This window comes from Sordaria macrospora, chromosome 1 (genome assembly GCF_033870435.1).
Source record: "Sordaria macrospora chromosome 1, complete sequence".
Lineage (NCBI taxonomy): Eukaryota > Fungi > Ascomycota > Sordariomycetes > Sordariales > Sordariaceae > Sordaria > Sordaria macrospora.
In genome coordinates, this window is record NC_089371.1 from 9,275,753 (window position 1) to 9,295,705 (window position 19,953).

Consider the following 19,953-nt stretch of genomic DNA (forward strand, 5'->3'; position numbering starts at 1 on the left):
TGTGCCTTACCAGAGCCCAGAACTGCTCTCGCAATGGTTTGATAAAGAGCGTGTTTGAGCAAAGTGAGCCTCTGTTGCCTGGAGGAACAAACCATGGATTTTTGCTAACTAAAATGCGTAGGCGCAGTCTTGAATAATAGGTTATGTCTCTACGGCGGACGAGCTTTGTATAACTGCACCGGGGGTTCGCCGACATGGCTTCCATGTAATTGCTTGTCATGCCCCCATCCACAATCGCGAGAAAACTAACATCGTCCTGTGCATAACAGACCCTGGCTTACGATATGTCAATCAATCTGACGAAAACATGACCCTCCACACCCTCGACGTACCCGACGAGGTTCCGCAAGTCGCCATGGGCGCCTTATGGAGTGACAACATAGACCGCCTTTTTCTGTTCGGCGGCCAGTACTTCAACTCCTCCGCCGGTGCTCCATCAACCGTAGAAACAGTATGGTCATGCATTGAAAGCACTCAATCGTGGGAGAACGTCGTCCAGAATTCTCCGCCCTTGCGTCTGGCATGCGGCGCGAGCGTGAGCGTTCCAGAGACGAGAAAAACATACTGGATGGGCGGCTGGGCCGACAACTCCACCACTTACGAGATGCGCAACCGAACCTACCAACAACAACTCATCGAGTTCGACATGGAAACTTACAACTTCTCCTACTACGATGCTCCAGGCGGGTTCGGAAATCAAAGGACCAGTGGCGGCCTAGTCTACCTCCCATACGGGAAGAAGGGAGTGTTGATCGCCATGGGCGGATCTCTTTGTACGAGCGAGGACTGCCATCCGGTCCCCGGCTACCACCCACTCAGTCAGGTCACGGTCTTCGATCTGGCCTCTGAGAGAATCTACTCGCAGGAGACAACTACGGGAAAAGGAGATCCCACGACAAAAGGGTGGTGGTGGCCTGAAGGACGTGCAGACTTTTGTATCGTGACTGTGCCATCGTATGATGAGACAGTGCATGCCATCTACGTATGGGGAGGCATGGTTGGTCCGGATGGAAACGGCAGTGACAATCTCTGGGTGCTGTCGATACCGCAGTTTGTCTGGGTGGAATTCTACAACGGACCACTAGGACGGTTCGGAGCCACCTGCCAGGTCGCACATGAACGGTTCATGATGTCCAGCGGCGGCGAGCGGCAATTCGGGTCGAACTTTGGCTGTAGTGGACCTGACCACTGTAGCGAACGGATGGTGGGATGGGTGGGTAGAACATTGGCAGTATTTGAGTGGTAGCCAGGGATATCCTGCGGTAACGCCCTGGTCCAGGTACAACCCGCGGTTTGCTGCCTATCGTCTGCGGACAAGTCTGAAGAGGGTTGCTGGTAATACGTAGGTTTTACACGCCGTTCCCTTTTTTCAAGCCTTGGACTAACTGTTGCAGAGCAAAGGAGTATACGGACGAGTCACCGGCCGATATTCAGCGTCCATAGACGTCGGGATTGTATAAGGACCCGAGGGGAATGAAGTGGCTGAGGGAGTTGACGGAGGGAGACAAGCTGATGGGCGCGACGTCTTTTTCGGACGGTACAAAGCCAAGGTGTCAGCTCACTCCCCCAGGCGGGCTTCAAGACTTTGTCAATGATCCTGATAATCTGGATGAGTGGGCAAGGAATCACCGGTGCTGGACGGAAGAACGAAACGGTGTTTTGCGCCTAAGGTTCGAATGCTCACACAAGCCCCCTCAGGCACCCTCCAAGCGTCCGAAGCCTCTGAGGCCTCTAATACGGGAGTTGACCTCGTGGTGGGCAATGTTACAGGACTTCCTGGACCGGACCGGGTTGATCGTTCAGCAACAACCATTCACGTTGAACCGACTTCCGGTCATAGGTCTCCTTGCGACAGTCCTCACCATCCTGGGCGGAACGGCTTGGATATTGCACAACCATCTCAAGGCGATCAAGAGTCAGGATAATTCTATTCCTTTACCGTCCGATCTGTATCTCGTAATCGGTGTGCTAGTCAAGGCAAGTCTGACTTTGGACTTCAACCCCATTCAAATTGTAGCTGCTAACCCGAACCCAAGTCTATCTACGAATGCGTTGACCGCGATCTCCGTGCCGTGTGCCCATTTCTTCCAAGAAGCCATACACCTACACCGTCTGCTCCAGCTCCGGGAACTTCAAATCCAGGGACAAACACAGTGTCCGGTGCATCGACTTCCACACACCGAGACCTGGAAGAATACAACACAATCCCTCCCCTCTTTATTATCTACACCGCATGGAAGTCCGGTCGCCACATATTGGTATGCTTGTCCTTCGGGACCGCTGCTTCGGAATTTTGGGCTCTCTTCCTTGGTACGCTGCAAGTGAGCGCGAGTAACTATGGAAGCACGACGTGGCAGGTGGACCTTGCAGGGTTGCTGATCGTGATGGTGATGGAGGTGGTGACGGTGGTAGGGCTGGTTGCGGTTTTGTGGACGGGGATGAGTAGACAAGGGAAAGGAAAGCGAAGACTCGCAATGAAGCTGGCGACTATTCTGCAGAGGATGGTTCTAATGACACGGGTCAACACGGCGATTACGGCAGGAGCTGGGCCGGGAGGTGTTCCCTAGTAGTCGTTCGTGGTGTCTTGAAGCATCAACACAAGAAACACCCGGCACGCTCATTGATCCCATTGGGATTCCATCGTAAGCCGTCTCCAGGGCAAGCATCGTTGCCAGGCTCGTTTGTGTGGATCTGAGTCGGCTAGATTGTGTCGCTTGTACCAAGGGCATGTAATGATGTAGAGGTAGTCTAAAGCTCCGCGCCTCGTGTTGAGAATGAAAGATACAATATGCCGCAGACACTGGAAGCCGAGTTAGTTGTCAATGCCATCATATCCTCTAGCAGTGAAGTGCTTACAAGCAAGTGGCCGTCAGCTTGTTAATGAACCCAAGTCTCGCCCGTTCAGCTGCCTCTGCCCACCTCCATCCTATGGGGGAGAAGATGAGCCTAGCAAACGCATCATAGGTGTCGTCTTGTTTCGGCACGACAGGCGGAGGAGAGGGTAATGTTAAGGGTTTCACATTCGCATGGCGATACATATGGTAATGGTAGAACCCCCCTATCCAGAGAGCGTGGGGAATAACGAGGAGGAGGAGCAGGGGATCAGTGATGTAGTCCATGGCTTCTTCGGTTCTTCCACACCTGGCTGGGAAGAATTGAAGATGAGATTGTCATCACAACTGGAGGAAGCGAGGAAATGGGGGATAGCAGCCAGAAATTTCGGAGGTGCGAGCACCGCCCGCCGGCCGAAAATATTTCCATCTAGTGCATCATGTTTGTCTGGCATCAAGCAAGCATCTCTTGCGTCTTGCTCTTGTTGCATCGACACGCATCCATGGCTTTCGGTATCATTGTGAAGGCCAAGTACCATGTGCTGGGTATCCGTTTCTCGTCGAACACCCATACCAGGACGTCTATCAGAAATCAGATCAGATCATGGCGCGCGGCTACGTCGGGTGTTTCGAGGAATATTGTGAGGAAGAACTGCGACCTTGACGATGTCAGGACGCTGTCACTTGTCAGTTAAGATCATAGGGCTATGGCCCCAGTCTAGTGGACGTCCGCTGGGTTCCCGGCCACAAGGGCATCACGGGCAACGAGATTGCTGACGAGCTCGCTAAGGCGGGCGCCGAAGGAGGAGAGGTAGTCAATGAAGGCTTGGCTACCCTTGCGCACTCAAGGCGGCTTGCTAAGAGGGAGGCGCGTACGGATTTCAAGGCATGGTGGGCCGCGAACAAGCCAGAGTCATATGCAGACTACCGGTTGGGGGTCTCTATCAAGCCTAACGACGAACTAAAAGAGCTGGACAGACGCTCTTTACACCACCTCCTCGCGGCCAGGTCTGGCCACGGGGATTTCAAGGACTACCACGAGCGCTTCGAGCACGAGGACGCCCTGCTGACATGCTTCTGTGGAAGCTGGAAGAATCCCTTCCATCCCTTTTTCTGCAGAAAGGCATATGCAGTTTCCCCCGTCACGGGCGAAGCGGCTACGCGGGAGAATCTCTCCCTTGCTATTGGAATATACTGGCAGCGCTTCATCGCTAGAATCCAGACCTCGCACTTCTTTTCATGGACTTGTACGAGAAAGGCATGGCGCCAGACACTCTGGCAACAGCACACTGACGGCGGTGGCTCTGCTGACAACCTTACGGGGTTTTTACGGAGTAGAGGGGTGGAGGTTGGCCATGGCCACGATATTGAGAGGGTTACGGTGGACTTGGACAGGCTGGTTCACCGTGCAAGGAGACGGGAGGAGGCCTTGCGGGAGGAGGAGAGCGGGAGTGAGAGTGGGGAGGAGTGATTTTGTCATTTCTTTTATCTTTTTCTTTGTGCTACAGGTTCCGTCATATACTGGCGGCTCGCCCACTAGGCGATTCGATTATAAGTGTTGGGCCACGTTTACGCTATGGGCAACACATGATTTACATTGGCAGTAGGCCTCGGTTTGCCCTCGGATTAATGGTTTTGGTGGACAATTAGGGTACTGCTCTTCATTTTGTATGCTAGACTCACCGGTGCGGCACGTCTCATGCCCTACGGGAGGCGGAAGTAGACGTTACAAATAACAACAACAACAACAAAAATCAGTTAAGATCATTTGAAGGCAAGTACAGATGCCGGTTCCTTCGATCAGGGTTAGGGTACCTAAAAGCCGACCATGGGTCCTAACTCCGATGCGGAGTGAACGCGCGGGGCTGCTCGAAGCTTCTCCTTCAGCACTGACCACTGTGACGCACATTACCTAAGCACGAGCACTGGACCAGCTCTCCCACTGCACTGGAAACGTCATTCATCTTTTGCCTTTCTTTGGCGCCGATATAGATTGGCATCGGTTCCGTTTCCAACCACCGAAGCACCTACAACAACACCTTCATCTACATCTCGACATCGACGGCCACCTTTCTCCAGCATCGCGTCGCACCCACGATAATGTCGTTTACCCTCACCATCCGCGCTGGGCCTGCGCGCCTGGCTTCGCGGATTCCCGAGTTCGCAAAGGCCTCGAGCGGTCCTGCCGCCGCCATCCGGGCTTTCCACAAGTCTGCGCCCCAGACCACCAATTTCTTCACCTCGAGGACGACCGCTCCCTCGCTCATCGCCCAGAAGCCCGCTGCCAACGGCCTCCTCGCTCGTCTCCAGGGCGCCCGCCGCGGTTACCAGTACCAGTCTCACTCCCAGCCCCAGCAGGACAATGGCCTGTTGATGCGCAAGCTCCTCGTCGGCGGCGCCATGGTCGGTGGCACCTGGGTTACTCTGCAGTTCATGTTCAACCGGGAGACTCGCGCGGACGGCGGCATGCCCGCTTTCGAGAGTTCGTACCTCAACAGGACCTTCATGCACACTGGACTCGGCATCGGCATCATCGGTCTGTCGGCCTACCAGATGCTCCAGACTGGTTTCACCTATCGTCTCATGGCTACCAACCCTTGGGTTGTCGCTATCGGTGGTCTCGCTCTCTCTTTCGGTTCCATGCTTGCTACTCGCGCCATTGACGCTGACAAGTACGTCCTCTTGTGTTTCTTCCTGTCTTGTGTTGTCGCATTCGCTAACCCCTTCTTCACAGCTACATTCCCAAGTATGCCTGCTGGACCCTCTTCAACGCCACCCAGGCCGCCTTTGTCGCTCCTCTCCTCGCTATGGCTCCTCCCGCTCTCCTCGCTCGCGCCGGTCTCTACACTCTCGCCATGATGGGCTCCATCTCCTTCATCGGTGCCACTGCCAAGCAGGAGAAGTACCTCTACATCGGTGGTCCTCTCCTCGCTGGTGCTGCCATTGTCGCCGTCTCTGGTTTCGCTCCTCTCGTCCTCCCCGCCACCGCCGTCCGCACCCTCGCCTTCACTGAGAGCCTCTGGCTCTATGGTGGCCTTGCCGTTTTCGGTGGCTTCACCCTCTATGATGTCCAGAAGGTTCTCTACCACGCTCGTCTCGCTCAGGCTGGTGTCATCAAGGAGGATCCCGTCAACGAGTCCATTTCGCTTGAGCTCGACTTCCTGAACATCTTTGTTCGCATGGTCCAGATCCTCATGATGCAGCAGAACCGCAGGAAGTAAGGGGTGTGCGTAGGATGAGTTGAACAAAGAAAGCGTTGAACAAGATACCAGATCGTTTGCTTTGAAGTTTTTGGTTAGCACTCTGCTCAGTGTTTGTTGACGGAGGAGTCACGCAGGAAGAAGCTGCTGGTCTGATTCAGTTCAAGCAGTTGTTTGTATTGTACATGTATATCTACATGTCCCAAGAAAACTCTCAATAAAAAAAACGACAAAACCCAAAATCTGTCTTCCGTCCCAAACGCCGCCTGATGCAATGTTGTCGCTAGTATGTTAAATCCGTCCATGCCGTGTATGTTGTCCGGGGTCCCGCTTTGTGTTGAATTACCTCCTCATCATCTGTCATCCGGATCCTGCCCGAATGTCATCCCCAGGTTGCGCTTGGCGCATTCTGCTACCCAAGACTTGGTTGTATGCGCGTCGGCGCGGCAAGTGTTCAAAAAAGCCATGCGCCTACTTGAGCTCAGGGAACTTGCGCAAAAAATGGCTTGGGCACTCATAGCCATCGGGGTTGTTCACCAAGTACAGCTGGTGGTACTGCTCGGCATCCCACCACTCCTTGGCCGGAAGGATCTCTGTGATGATCTTGCCACCCCACCACTGCTCGTTCGCCTTCTTGGTGATTTCTTCTGCAAGCCTTTTCTGCTCATCGTTGTGGTAGAAGATGCCGCTGCGGTATTGCGTGCCGCGATCGGGGCCCTGCTGGTTTGGCGTCGTGGGGTCGTGCATCTTGTAGAAGAACTCGAGGATTTGGGAGTAGGAGAGGCGGGTCGGATCGTAGATCAGGAGGGTAGCTTCCGCATCTGTGAGCTTCAATGTTAGCGACACCGTTCGAGACATCGCAAAGTTGCAAGACTTACGACCAGTGTTGCCCGAGCAAACTTGCTTGTAGGAAGGGTTGGACGAGTCACCGCCAATGTAGCCGACGCGCGCATCGTAGAGACCCTTGTCGGCAAAGTGCTTGCGGTAGAGGTGCTCAACGCCCCAAAAGCAGCCGGCGGCGACGGTGGCCTGCTCGGCGCCCTCGGGGACGTGGACGGGGCTGGAAGAGAACATGGTGGTGGTCATTCTGGAGGTTTGCGTGTTGAGGGAACGGAAGATGCGACCGAGAAGCGAAGACATGTGCTGTGATGTTGTCAATGAACTCAGGATCGCGAAGCTGATGGATGGGAGGTCGCGAGCTTTATGAAGCTTCGTAGGGCTGAGTCAACAATAGTGTGGCCGCGTGGCGATAGGAGTTCGGGAACCTGTGGTGGGGAGCAAAGTGGACCGAGGGAGATGACGAAAGGCGGAATGGCGATGGCGTCTTTGGCAAATTTTACATGCGCTCTTTTTAGGGATGTCACGCCGGTTGAGCGCGGCACAGGAAGCATTGGACAGAGATCGAAAATGAAATTGAGACATGATGTGGCAAGTGATGATATTGCCGATGGTAAAAGCAAAAGACCGGAACCGCTGTGGTTTACCACCGCATCGGTGTCATTGACGTTGGGAGTTCCAATCTACAACCAGGGGTCCAGCGATCGTGCGCGGAGAAGCTTTGTGGAAGCTGACAAAGGTCCACCACCTGGCGAACCAAGTGGGCCCGCATATGCACGGCATTTCCAATGCTACGGCGGCCCAAATTTCGAGATTTGCGATAATTTCAACAAGCAGCGACGCTTAGTCTCAGTCTCAGACCCATACCTCCCAGCCCCACCAGCCCCCTTCTGCGGTACGAGGTCTGACCGGTTTTGCGCGTTTTAGTCGCTAGCTGCAGAATAATATATGAATTTATATGAATTCTACTTCAATTAGAATAAATAAGTTCTTTTTCTATTAAAATAAGATTAGTTATTAATATTATTACTAGCTTATTTGCTGTGACGGGTGACAAACAGTAGTCTGATCTGTAAGGGTTTTACGAGGTATACACACAGGTAGGCCATGGTGAAAGTGATAATATTCGATAAAGAGGAAAAGAGAAGTCTGTGCCAGTATGGCATGGAGCTTACAGCTAAATACACAAGAGAGGTGCGTATATCGAAGGTGCTAGAAACGCCAAGGTCGAAAATGTGGTTCGTGCGGCATACCCCAGGAGTGCACCCAGTCGGAGGGCAGGCCTGGCTTTCATAGAGTTCAAGCCAGGCAAACACCCCTAGGCGCCAGCCCCATGACATGATCTGCCTAAATGTGATAGTTAAAGATAAAGACTATGAGTGCTGTTCGGTAAAGCCAAAAGGTTCATAACAAGTATGTTCGTAATACTGGTCTCGGTGATAATGATCCATTGTATATATGGACTACTGTTAAACTATCTGACAATCTGATGTGACGAACGGCAGTCTGATCTGCCTAAATGAGATAACTGAAGGTAGTAACTATCAGTGCTGTTCGGTGAAGTTAAAAGGTTCACAACAAGTATGCTCGTAATACTGGTCTCGGTGATAATGATCTATTGACTACTGTCGAACTATCTGACAATCTGAGTTCTCCCGTAGTCCCTTTATACCTGCTCGCCCTCTGCGAGATATCTGTTTCCGGATGTCCACGTAGACGTGAACCCCATAGACGTGAACCCCATAGCGTGTGGTTTACAAGCTGGCTCGATTCGTGAGTCTGGCTCGACTGGTGAGCCTGGCTCGACTTCCCAGAGCCCTTGCCTGCCCAGAGCTCTTTTTCTGCCTCTGGTTACACTGCCTAGCTTACGCGTGGCTGTTGTGTACCGGTGGCTTGGTTGGCCCGTGCCCGTCATTATCAGCTCGTAACACGATGCTTCCCCTCCCTAGCCGACGTCCTCGACGGCTTGGCTGATTAGCTTCTGGTTTCCTTCCATTCTTATGCTTTACATGCCCATCGCTACTTCCCCAGATACAGTAAGTCCTGTTTGTCACTTGTTTTCCCACTTCTCACCATGTCGTTCCGTATCGAGAAGAATCCTTCCAAAGCGACTGCGAAGCGGCAGTCCTTACTGATCCGTATCGAACAATTCGGGTCTCCCGGCGATCCCTGTCGACGCTGGCATCAGCGTTCTTTGACGTGCAAGCGCCTTCCTGACGCTGGAAAGTGTGGCGAGTACGTTCGTTACAGTCGCCCCTGCGTAAGCATGGATACTGATACCGAGCGTTGGTGCTTGCCTTCTGGTTGTTCATTCCTGGGCTGATCTTCCTCTGTAGTGACCGTGGTTCTGGAGGAGAGGGCTCGAGTGGTTCAAACCAAGGCGGAGGTCCTGAAGAACATTCAAGAGTTGGCGAAGAAGTTGGCTCAGTTGGAGCAGGAACAAGAACGTCTGTCTGCAAAAAGTCGGGAGCTCACGGAGCGTAGTATGGCGGAGTTGGAAGCGTTGGAGGCAGAGGAGCGGGCAGAGGAGCAAGCCCAGACGCTGTCCCAAGGGCAAGCGGCTGGCGTGCCTAATGCCTCCGTGTCTTCATTCGATTGGTCGTCCCTCGACGTGTCCGATTACCCTGCTGCTTGGCTAGGTAGTCCTGCGCCCCTGGGCGATCCGGGTTCCTCCGGTGGAATTCCTCCAACTTCTCAGGGCAACTCAAATTCTTGACGGGTTCCCAAGTGTTGTCTTCGGGCCCAAACCCTTCCCATTTGATGAAGTACTCCAGCTTCCCTTCCTCGATCTTTGAATCTAAGATTTGCTCCACATCCCATTCTTCTTCCTCGTCCTCGATGCTAACACTAGTGTTGATCCTAGCGTTCTTTGGTGCCAGTTCTAGCAGCGATACGTGGAATGAGTGTGATCTTAGTTTCATAGTGTCGGGAATGTCCAATTGAAATACTACGTCCGAGATCTTCTTCTTGATCTTGAAAGGTCCCACTCGTCGGTCGTCGAGCTTCTTGCTGGGTCGCTTTGTCCTAAGGTTCCTGGTGGATAAAAGAACTTTATCCCCCTCCTTAAAGCGAGGTCCCTCGAGCCTTTTCTGATTGTAGTATCGACCCATCTTCTGGCGCACGAATTCCAACTCGTTCTTGAGTTTATCGTGAAGCATGTGCAGTCTCTGGGCTTTAACTGAGGCTCTGGGAACATTTGAATCGGGTCCTTCCCTCTGTTCCATCTCGTATCCGTAGTTTGCGAAGAAAGGCGTCACCTTCGTGGTTTCTGTAGGTGCAGTATTGTATGCCAATTGTGCCGTTGGTAGTAGGTCTACCCAATCGCTTTGCTCAAAGTTGACATAATTCCTCAGATATTGTTCCACGATCTGGTTTATCCTTTCGGTTTGTCCATCCGTCTGGGGGTGATAGGCCGTTGACATCTTACTCTTGGTACTGAGCTTGGCCATCAATGCCTGCCAGAATTTGGATGCAAACCTGGTGTCTCTGTCCGTGATCCAGTCCTTCGGCCATCCGTGTACCGAAGTGACGTTTCGATAGATCACGTCCGCAAGCCGTTCCGCTGACCATGTTTCCTTGTATGGTAGGAAATAACTCCATTTGGTCAGCCTATCCACCATCACTAGGATGCTGTCGTACGTAACTCCTGTGGCGGTGTCGGTGAATAGCGGCAGCTTGGTAGTGAAGTCCATCGTTACCGAGCTCCACGGCCGTTCCGCGACTTCCAGAGGTTCGAGAAGTCCGTATGGCTTGTGTCTTGCAACCCTGGTTCTGCTGCATCGCTCGCAGGCCTGCAATGTTCGAGCCACCGCATCTTTCAACCTGGGAAAGTCGTCGTGTTGCCGTATCCGTGCTATGGTTTTCGTGATACCCATGTGTCCTCCAATCTTGGATGCGTGGATATCCTGGATGAGAGCATCTTGCTGCTCTGGCCATACATAGGCCTTGTCGTGGTACCATAGCTTGTCGTTCTGAAGGGCGACTCCTTCCTCCGGGTTGTCCTCCCACCTCCGTCGCTCTTCGGGAGTGGCGGTGGTAGCTTGATAGTTGGGGCCCTGTAGTTCAGCCCGATAGACGGCGCAGCACTCTACCCATTCTTGTAGCGGGTGTATGAGTGATCCGTCCGGTTGTTCCTGGAACAAAGGTGCAGAAGCTTCGGCTGCATCTTTCACATGGTCCGCCCGTCGGCTGAGCGCATCAACCCGAGCGTTCTCCGATCCCTTCTTGTAGTTGATCTGGAAGTTGAATTCTGATAGGAACTCTGCCCACCGCGTCTGTCGTCCGTTAAGTACCTTCGTGGTCGTGAAATACTTAAGGTTCTTGTGGTCAGTATAGACTAGCACTTCCTTGGTGGTACCGCTGAGGTATGGTCTCCACTCCTGGAAAGCCTCAATGATGGCCAAGAGCTCCTTGTCGTGAATTGGGTAGTTGCGACGAGATCCCTCTAGTTTCTTCGAAAAGAACGCTAGCGGATGTAGTTTTCCTTGGTCGTCGCGTTGTCCCAATTGTCCTCCGATAGCGTAATCTGACGCATCAGTCTCAACTTCAAATTGCTTGCTTGGATCAGGAAGTTTCAACACAGGGTCTGCGGTGACTGCGTCGAAAATGGCTTGGAAAGCTTCCTGTTCCTCCTTTTCCCATGTGAAAATGGCTTCCTTCTTGGTAAGCTCATACAATGGCCTGGCAATCTTTCCGTAGTCGCGTATAAACATGCGGTAGAAGTTGGTGAATCCTAGGAATCCGTGTACATCGGTTGCGTTCCTGGGAACAGGCCAGTTCCGTACAGCTTCCACCTTGCTTGGTTCCATCCTGACATCATTTTCTGAGATCAGATACCCAAGAAACACGGTTTTCTTCACATGGAATTCACTTTTTTCCATGTTGACCGAGAGGTTGTGCTGGTGTAGTGCATCCAGTACCTTCCTCACGTGTTCCTTGTGCTCTTCGAGGGTCTCGGAATAGATGAGAATATCATCCAGGTAGCAAATGGCGAATTTGTCGAGGTAGGGTCGAATCGCATGGTCGATGACAGATTGGAATGTCGCAGGTGCATTAGTCAACCCGAAGTGCATAACGAGGTACTCGTAATGTCCGTAGGGCGTGCGAAATGCTGTCTCCCATTCGTCGCCATCTTTGATGCGAATGTGGGCGTAGGCGACTGGTAAGTCAAGGCGCGTGAAGTATCGTGCTCCTCCTAGTTGATTCCGAATGCGCGAAATCAAGGGTAGGGGATAACTGTTTCTCACGGTCTCTTGATTCAGTTGCCTGTAATCAACACAAAGTCGTAGCTTTCCATCTTTCTTCGGCACGAAGAGGATGGGGTACCCTGCTGACGATGTGGATTCCCGAATGTGCCCTCTCTTCAAGTTCTCGTCCAAATACTTCCTCAACTCCTCGTTCTGCTTCTCGTTGGTATGATACACTTTGAAGAACTTGAGCTTAGCTCCTTCCTTGAACTTGATCTCGTGGTCCCACGGTCCTCGTGGTGGTAGTCCTTCAAGGTGCTTGCTGACGAAAGCCGGATGTCCGCGATATTCTTCCGGAATTGTCGCCTTCGGCTTTTCCGTCTGTTGGTTCTGGTAATAGTCAAACTTGTGCTGCGCGTTGACTGTCGATACCTCTACCAACGTCACTAACCCTTCTTCCGTAACCTTGCCGCTTTTGTCGATAGTACAAATCATAACTTCTTGTACTGCTTGCGGTGGGGCCGTAGGAACATCGCCATCGGGGCTTGCTTCCTTCCGTGCTCCGGGTCTCCCATCAGTGGTTGGGTGCGTCCGAGGACGCAGGTGGCCACAATCCTTCCAACTGATGTCTGGGTCGTATGCAACATGCCATGGGTGCCCTAGGATCATATCCTTAATTGGCCCCATATCGACGACGTCGAAGCTAATTTCGACCGTCTTGCTTTCTACCGTAATAGGGAATGGTATCGTTTCCCTTTTCACGATCTGTGTCTCGAAAGGTCTTTTTACTACAAAAGGTACCTTCTTTTGTTTCCAAGGGATTCTCAGTTAATTGACGAACTTGGGTGAAATGAGGTTCAACTGAGCTCCGGAATCTACCAGCGTGAGAGCTTGGCAGTTCCCCCAATGAGCTACGACCTTAAGTCGTTGGTCATCTTTCCCTTCTTCCGCAGCTGCGACCTCCGTGAATGCTACGGGGTCCTGGATCTTGTCTTTCCGTCGGCTGCTTCGTCGGATGATCCTCTTTATCCAGGGACTTAGTTTTTGTCGGGCCTCCCTGAAGGCCCGGAACCGTTTCCCAATTCCTGGCTGTGGTTGTCAAGAGCGTCCTCTTTCACGGGCTGTGGCTCGTCCAGCGAGCTGTGTTCCCTCAACCAAGCCGAATAGGCAGCTTCTTCATCTTCCGTGCGGTAACTCTTGCTCACTGTGAGCCACTGCGCCTGTGAGCGTCTGCATGTGCCATTAGATCCCATGTCGTCCCTGATAGGCTGTGTTGTTTGTCCGAGATGGGGCAGCCAGGTCCCAATTGTCTGGTCGTCCTTTGTATCACTTAAGTTTGTAATATAATGCCTTAACTGGCCTATAATAATATGTCACACGGACATTCGACAATACCACTAATCTCCCCAAGAGCCGCACGGCTGAACCCCAAGCCTTGCCACACGGCTGGATGTCTCAAGCAACTAGGCTACACTCACCTTCGGGAAGTCTGTTCCTCCAACGGCACGACTTACCCGGAATCCCCTCAGTACCCTTAGCGCCTTCGGCGTATTCCAGCCAACGACACAACTGCCGCCTGCACTGCCTCCACGCTAGGCCGCGCTAGCCAGGCCATGAAGGAAGAACACTGAAGGAAGCTATTTAGGAAGACCCACATGTAAGCACAATAGTGCACACTAGATAGATGCATTGTGGCTTTGCAGCCACATTAGGCCGATAGGAAGATGTACGTACCTATTAGAAGGAAGGAAGGCTTTGGCATAAGAAGGCCAGGAAGTCCAGCCTGGATGAAAGGCTTGAAAGGATTCAACAAGGCCTTCGAGACCAAAGTAGTTTATCAGCGGAATTGAACTACTGTTCCAAGCCCAGAACACTGCCCTTGTCACATAATAGCACTGGTATAGAGATGCTATAGTGAACTATGCACTTGTAGCAGAGCGGAGCGTGTTTGCTGCAATGCCCTAACTGGCCTATAATAATAGCACCAGTATAGAGATGCTACAGTGAACTATGCACTTGTAGCAGAGCGGAGCGGGAGCGGCAGGAAGTACGACAGCAGTGCTGAAGGAAGCAGCGTAGTAGCAAAGACAATAGAGGAATGTTGTAAAAGAGGTCTTAGAGAGAACTCTGCTCTCAAGACAGAAGAGCACAGTAGACTCTGCACTATAAGAAACAACTATTATGATGAACTCTGCACTATAGGAGTAAACTATATTGTATTGCTATGATTGTGCTTGCTTGCTTAAGAAGTGACTAACTAAAGGAGAGAAGAGGTCTTTATATACACAAACGTTTAAGTATCTAGAACCTTCCAGAGTGTAGGAGCTTCTGTAAGTTGACAGGAGTGCTTATAGGAGCATTATACCATGAAAGAAATAAGCTGAGTCTATGAGCTTCTGATGTATTCCATGATGACAAATTAGTCTAGAAGAAATGCTGAACAAGTTAGAGAATCCCAGAATACAGTAGCAAAACCTCTGTATTCTAGTACGTTCTGTGGAGGCTGAGTGGACTGATTCCGTAGAAGGAATAGTTCAATCAGCTTTCTATACTACAAGGTAGTACAAGGCAGTTACAAGGCACAGCACTAGCCACATGTTAACAGAGCGGAAGCAGTAGGAAGTACGACAGCAGTGCTAAAGAAAGCAGCTGTGACGAACCGTTACAAGCACAAGAATATTATCGCTGAGATAGAACAATAGAAGAAGAGAGTAGTAGCCGAAAGGTACTGGTAGGTTGTGATAGCTATTACTTGCTGAAGATCCGGTAATAAGAGGCCTGGGGAGGCCTTCTTTTATACCGGCCTTCCTGGACCCAATATACTGGACCTATGACAGGCTGGGGTGCATATGCCCAGACGGCCAAACCTACAAAAGGTAGGACGATGTTCTGCTTGCAAGGCAAAACTCGGAATGCACACTATATAGCCAATGCCAACCTGTGACAGGACCCGTGGACCCGATCCTTCGTCTCGGGCCCTACCTGATTGGTCATCTAGTCTAGCCTACATAGGATTCTCTGATTGGATCGTAACAACAATCCAGAGTCTTACGCAGACTACCGGCTGGGGGCTTCTATCAAGCCTAATGACAAATTAAAAGAGTTGGATAGACGGTCTTTACACCACCTCCTCGCGGCCAAGTCTGGCCATGGTGATTTCAAGGACTATCACGAGCGTTTCGAGCATGAGGACGCCCTGCTGACATGCTTCTGTGGAAGCTGGAAGAATACCTTCTATCCCTTTTTCTGCAGGAAGGCATATGCAGTTTCCCCCGTCACAGGCGAAGCGGCTATGCGGGAGAATCTCTCCCGTGTTATTGGAATTTACTGGCAGCGCTTCATCGCTAGGATTCAGACCTCGCATTTCTTTTCATGGACTTGCACGAGAAAGGCATGGCGCCAGACACTCTGGCAACAGCACACTGACGGCGGTGGCGCCGCTGACAACCTTACAGGGTTTTTACGGAGTAGAGGGGTGGAGGTTGGCCATGGCCACGACATTGAGAGGGTTACGGTGGACTTAGACAGGCTAGTTCACCGTGCAAGGAGACGGGAGGAGGCCTTGCAGGAGGAGGAGAGCGAGAGCGAGAGCGGAGAGGAGTGATTTTGCTCTTTCTTATGCTTTTTCCTTTGTTATACAGGTCTCACCATGCACTGGCGGCTCGGTCATTGGGCGATTAGACTGGAAGTGTTGGGCCGCGTTTACGCTATGAGCAACACATGATTTACACTGGCAATAGGCCTCGGTCTGCTGTTACGAGCTGATGATGACGGGCACGGGCCAACCAAGCCACCGGTACACAACAGCCACGCGTAAGCTAGGCAGTGTAACCAGAGGCAGGAAAAGAGCTCTGGGCAGGCAAGGGCTCTGGGGAGTTGAGCCAGGCTCACCAGTCGAGCCAGACTCACGAATCGAGCCAGCTTGTAAACCACACGCTATGGGGTTCACGTCTACGTGGACATCCGGAAACAGATATCTCGCAGAGGGCGAGCAGGTATAAAGGGACTACGGGAGAACTCAGATTGTCAGATAGTTCGACAGTAGTCAATAGATCATTATCACCGAGACCAGTATTACGAGCATATTTGTTGTGAACCTTTTAACTTCACCGAACAGCACTGATAGTTACTACCTTCAGCTATCTCATTTAGGCAGATCAGACTGCCGTTCGTCACATCTGCCCTCGGATTAATGGTTTTGGTGGACAGTTAGGGCATCGCTCTTAAATTTGTATGCTAGACTCACCGGTGCGGCACGTCTCATGCCCTACGGGAGGCGAAAGTAGACTTTAAAAACAACAACAAGAACAACAACTGCCCAGCCTTTACGTGGCTGTTATGTACCGGTGGCTTGGTCGGCCCGTGCCTTGCGTTATCAGTTCGTAACAGAGAAATGGAAACCAGGGCAGCCTAAATACCTAGAAGGGAGTGCCCAGGGGACAGACTTCCAACATCTCAGTGATGAAGAGAAAAAAAAGAGTTTCAACAAGACCACGTATATTAGCCTATGACAGGGAAAAGGGTTGAAGCTTGCTCCGACATGAATCCAACAGCACCTCAATCTTAAATATCCAACGGCTTCTGTGAGTACACCGAGCGGAAGGCCACATACCCATGATTGCTCGGATCCTTCAGTTCGGACTTCAAATGAGCAATATAGGTGGAAATCTCCTCCTTCCCCCAGCCCATTACATTACTGAACATGAACTGGCTCAAGCCCTCAAGATCTGTCGTCCAAGTTGCGTGGAAGTAAAGACCAACTTCCTTCATCTTCTTGTCACTGGACCAAGATGAGACCGGGATCTGGAAGAATAACTGGTCAGCTTTCATGTTTCCGGCCCCAGGTTGGAAGAGTCTCGTAACAGGGATTGGCATAACTTACGGGCAACTCCTTCTTCGTAATATTTACGAAACCAGCCTCCTTCATCCCGTTTTCCTGCAAATTAGCTGGAATAAGGTCGACCGGGTTTCCACCACGCCTTCCAGCTTCTTGCCAAATTTTACCCCACTGGCTCATGGCACTGTCCTCGGTAACGGAATTGTCTTCGGAAAAAATGTCGCCAGAAGAGTCAACGTGTTCAATCCAGCCACCTGGTTTCAGGCACCGATAAGCCTCCTTATACACCGCAGTCCAGTCTTTAACAGAACCAGTAAGCCAGCGAATATGGACGAAATCAAAATGGTTGTCCTTATAGGTCCATTCCTTAGAAGCGTCATCGATTTCGAAGCGGAGGTTAGGAGGCACCCAGCTGGGTTGAATAGGCGAAATGTCTGTACCAGTTACACTGCAATTGGGAAACTTGTCGGCCATGTCAATGGCCCACAATCCTATACTCGAATTAGCATCATACACCCACTAGAAAATATTGCTGGAAGATTATAGCAACTATGAGCGTATCTGTTCTGGCATTGGTGCCTGTACAGTAACAGAAGCCTCTTTGGGGTGGCAGAAAATGAAAGCTTTAGGCCGGGGATAGGGGAACTTCGCTCTGCATTACTGCCGGAACGAACACCGCCTACATCAAGGGAACTTACCGGTGCCTGTGCCAATATCGAGGATGTTCTTTGGGTCTTCTGTAATAGGAGCCGAGTAAAGCTCGCCGTCCAAGAGAAGAGTGATCGTGTGATGGCTAACGATGAAGCAGAAGCATGAGTACATCTATACAATGTGCGGTGTTTAATAATGGCGGGAATTATGGTGGACTCACAAGATATCCAATGTCTCATTTGCCTTCTCATCGTTGGGAACCCTGCATGAAAGAGGCGCATTAACTCCATGAAATTTCCATCTGGCGGGAGCTTGGTTTTCATCAACATGTTCTCAGCAAGACTCACCAATACTCTCCGTCTGTCACACGGTCACTGTGATAGGTACGGCCATTAATCATCCGATACTTCAGGATGCTCGAACTGATCGATGCAGTAGAACTCTCGACATCGCTCCCCAGAGTTGAGTCCCAGTCATTCTCTGGATCCTCCTCCGGAAGTCCCTGTAAGACGTAGGACAATTGCGTTAGGAAAACGTTGAAACAACTTGACTATCGACCCCTGAACCGGTCAAGATACGTACCACATCAGCCCAATGGGCTCCGGACAGAAGGCCAGGCACTGCAGTACCTGGAGACGCGGGACCAGGAGACGCGGGACCAGGTGTAGGGGATTTTGCCGTGACCGGAGATGCAGGACCAGGCGTGGGTGACTGGGCTTTTCTCTTTAGCGAAACTGCCTCAGGTGCTGGCGACTGAGCCTTTTGCGGTGGGGAACTCATGGTCGAATTCGCGATGTCCTCAATCTGGAAGTTGAGAATGGGTCAGGAAGGTCGAACGGTTAACCTGCAATTCGGGTGCCAAAGCCGTCCGCTTTATGGAAAGCTACAACTGCCAGATCAGTCGGCTCGTGACGGACAGTTCAACCCTAGCTTGTCTGTTAGCGTGGCAGGATCCCGGAACTCTCACTGGCCCAAACCACCGGAAACCACCAGGGTAACGAACAATACCCGGCTCGGACCGTTGCTCGTATTCCACCAAAAAAAACTTCTGAACGGAATACTGCCGTGTCAATGTGACAGCGGGTGCATGCTACCCCTCATGGAGCAGTCAACCGCTTCGATAGTCTCTAGGGCGGACGTTGGTACTGCCAATCCGTCCATATGAGACGATAGGAAGCAATGATTGGGAAAATGCATGATTGGTGGCTGGAAGAAAACAAATGCACATGTTGCCAATCCAGGTCCAAAAAAATAGAGATTCAAGTTGGACTCGGGGCGCTCTTTTCACGTCACAAGCGCCCAAAAACCACAGGAGCGATGATTGAGAAACGATTGATTGGCGACTTGTTTGACAAGGACGAACGGCGGGCTAGACCAGGATCAAATACCTTGCCTAGGTACTCGAGGATGGAAAGCCAAGGTGGGGTCTCTTTCCAGTGGGCTCCAGCGACCGGCCTGGGTCTTGCAGCTGGGTTGGCTCCGAAATTTTGAAACTTGTTAACCCGAGTCTCAAGTGGAAAGCCCTACCCTCCTCTACCTGTCTTCCTTTCTTTCCTAGACATTGCACTTCCCTTTTTGTCCACAGAAAGAACCAGCCACTCCACTCCCTCCAGACTCTCGAAAAACAGCCAAGTGCCCTGGCTCGGTGAAAAAGCACTTCTTGAGGTACTCGTCTGGGCTAGAAACGCCGCTTAAACCAAACACTGGCCACCAACAGGGCATGAAATGCTCGCCATCGAAGAGAAGGGTTGCCAAATGGTGACTGTTGAGAGGAGGAGTAAGTAGACGTTTTATACAAATGGAAGAATATATAGTCAACTTACAAGATGTCCAACATTTCATTAGCCTTGTCGTCGTTAGGTTCCTATTATTCTCCATCTGTCACGCTATCGCTGTGGTAGGTCCGACCCTTAATGGTGCGGTATTTGAGAATACTCGAACTAATCGAGGCAGTCAAGCTTTCGACATCGCTCCCTAGGGTTGAATCTGTGTCGTTATCGGGAAGTTGCTACCACATGGAGAGTACGTGTGTTAGCAACCAGCTTATTGAATTGACCGAAAGTCACAAGATAAGTTATGAAGCAGAACAAACTTGATGACCCCAGTGAGCGCCAGGCAGAAGACCCTCTATGACAGGCTGGGGTGCATATGCCCAGACGGCCAAACCTACAAAAGATAGGACGATGTTCTGCTTGCAAGGCAGAACTCGGAATGCACACTATATAGCCAATGTCAACCTGTGACACCCTCCGTCTGAGGGGTCGAGGACGCAGGGCCAGGAGTAGGTGAGTTTGCTTCCCCCGTTGGAGAACTCATGGTCGGATACGCGGTGTCCTCTTCGGAAAGTGTCTGAGTGAGAAGATGAAGCAACTGAATGGCACATCAGGTGCGAGAGCCGCGCAGTGTAAGGG

General features: G+C 51.6%; 6 protein-coding genes across 6 annotated transcripts; 3 read left to right on the plus strand and 3 right to left on the minus strand.

The window, feature by feature from the left end:
- Window positions 1-307: 307 nt before the first annotated feature.
- Window positions 308-1,246, plus strand: SMAC4_09084 (uncharacterized protein; the record flags this gene model as incomplete). Its single annotated transcript, XM_003343642.1, has 1 exon — window positions 308-1,246. One exon carries the CDS (start codon window positions 308-310, stop codon window positions 1,244-1,246), a length of 939 nt encoding a protein of 312 aa, XP_003343690.1.
- Window positions 1,247-4,851: 3,605 nt separating this feature from the next.
- Window positions 4,852-6,221, plus strand: SMAC4_09083 (uncharacterized protein). The gene is made up of 2 exons (XM_003343641.2): window positions 4,852-5,503; window positions 5,566-6,221. The coding sequence occupies exons 1-2, from the start codon at window positions 4,932-4,934 to the stop codon at window positions 6,050-6,052; spliced, it is 1,059 nt and encodes a 352-aa protein (XP_003343689.1). The 5' UTR covers window positions 4,852-4,931; the 3' UTR covers window positions 6,053-6,221.
- A 64-nt stretch (window positions 6,222-6,285) lies between these two features.
- Window positions 6,286-7,249, minus strand: SMAC4_09082 (uncharacterized protein). Its single transcript, XM_003343640.3, has 2 exons — window positions 6,910-7,249; window positions 6,286-6,852 (listed from the first exon to the last, which is right to left on the minus strand). The coding sequence occupies exons 1-2, from the start codon at window positions 7,169-7,171 to the stop codon at window positions 6,503-6,505; spliced, it is 612 nt and encodes a 203-aa protein (XP_003343688.2). The 5' UTR covers window positions 7,172-7,249; the 3' UTR covers window positions 6,286-6,502.
- A 1,693-nt stretch (window positions 7,250-8,942) lies between these two features.
- SMAC4_09081 (uncharacterized protein) lies at window positions 8,943-9,753 on the plus strand (the record flags this gene model as incomplete). Its single annotated transcript, XM_003343639.2, has 2 exons — window positions 8,943-9,153; window positions 9,205-9,753. 2 exons carry the CDS (start codon window positions 8,943-8,945, stop codon window positions 9,582-9,584), a joined length of 591 nt encoding a protein of 196 aa, XP_003343687.1. The 3' UTR covers window positions 9,585-9,753.
- Window positions 9,754-16,560: 6,807 nt separating this feature from the next.
- On the minus strand, window positions 16,561-18,367 carry SMAC4_13169 (uncharacterized protein). Its single transcript, XM_066091288.1, has 6 exons — window positions 18,125-18,367; window positions 17,890-18,044; window positions 17,763-17,804; window positions 17,590-17,684; window positions 16,937-17,382; window positions 16,561-16,857 (listed from the first exon to the last, which is right to left on the minus strand). Exons 1-6 carry the CDS (start codon window positions 18,320-18,322, stop codon window positions 16,618-16,620), a joined length of 1,176 nt encoding a protein of 391 aa, XP_065945941.1. The 5' UTR covers window positions 18,323-18,367; the 3' UTR covers window positions 16,561-16,617.
- A 564-nt stretch (window positions 18,368-18,931) lies between these two features.
- Window positions 18,932-19,858, minus strand: SMAC4_13170 (uncharacterized protein). Its single transcript, XM_066091289.1, has 3 exons — window positions 19,713-19,858; window positions 19,366-19,550; window positions 18,932-19,304 (listed from the first exon to the last, which is right to left on the minus strand). The coding sequence occupies exons 2-3, from the start codon at window positions 19,377-19,379 to the stop codon at window positions 19,097-19,099; spliced, it is 222 nt and encodes a 73-aa protein (XP_065945942.1). The 5' UTR covers window positions 19,380-19,550; window positions 19,713-19,858; the 3' UTR covers window positions 18,932-19,096.
- Window positions 19,859-19,953: the final 95 nt, after the last annotated feature.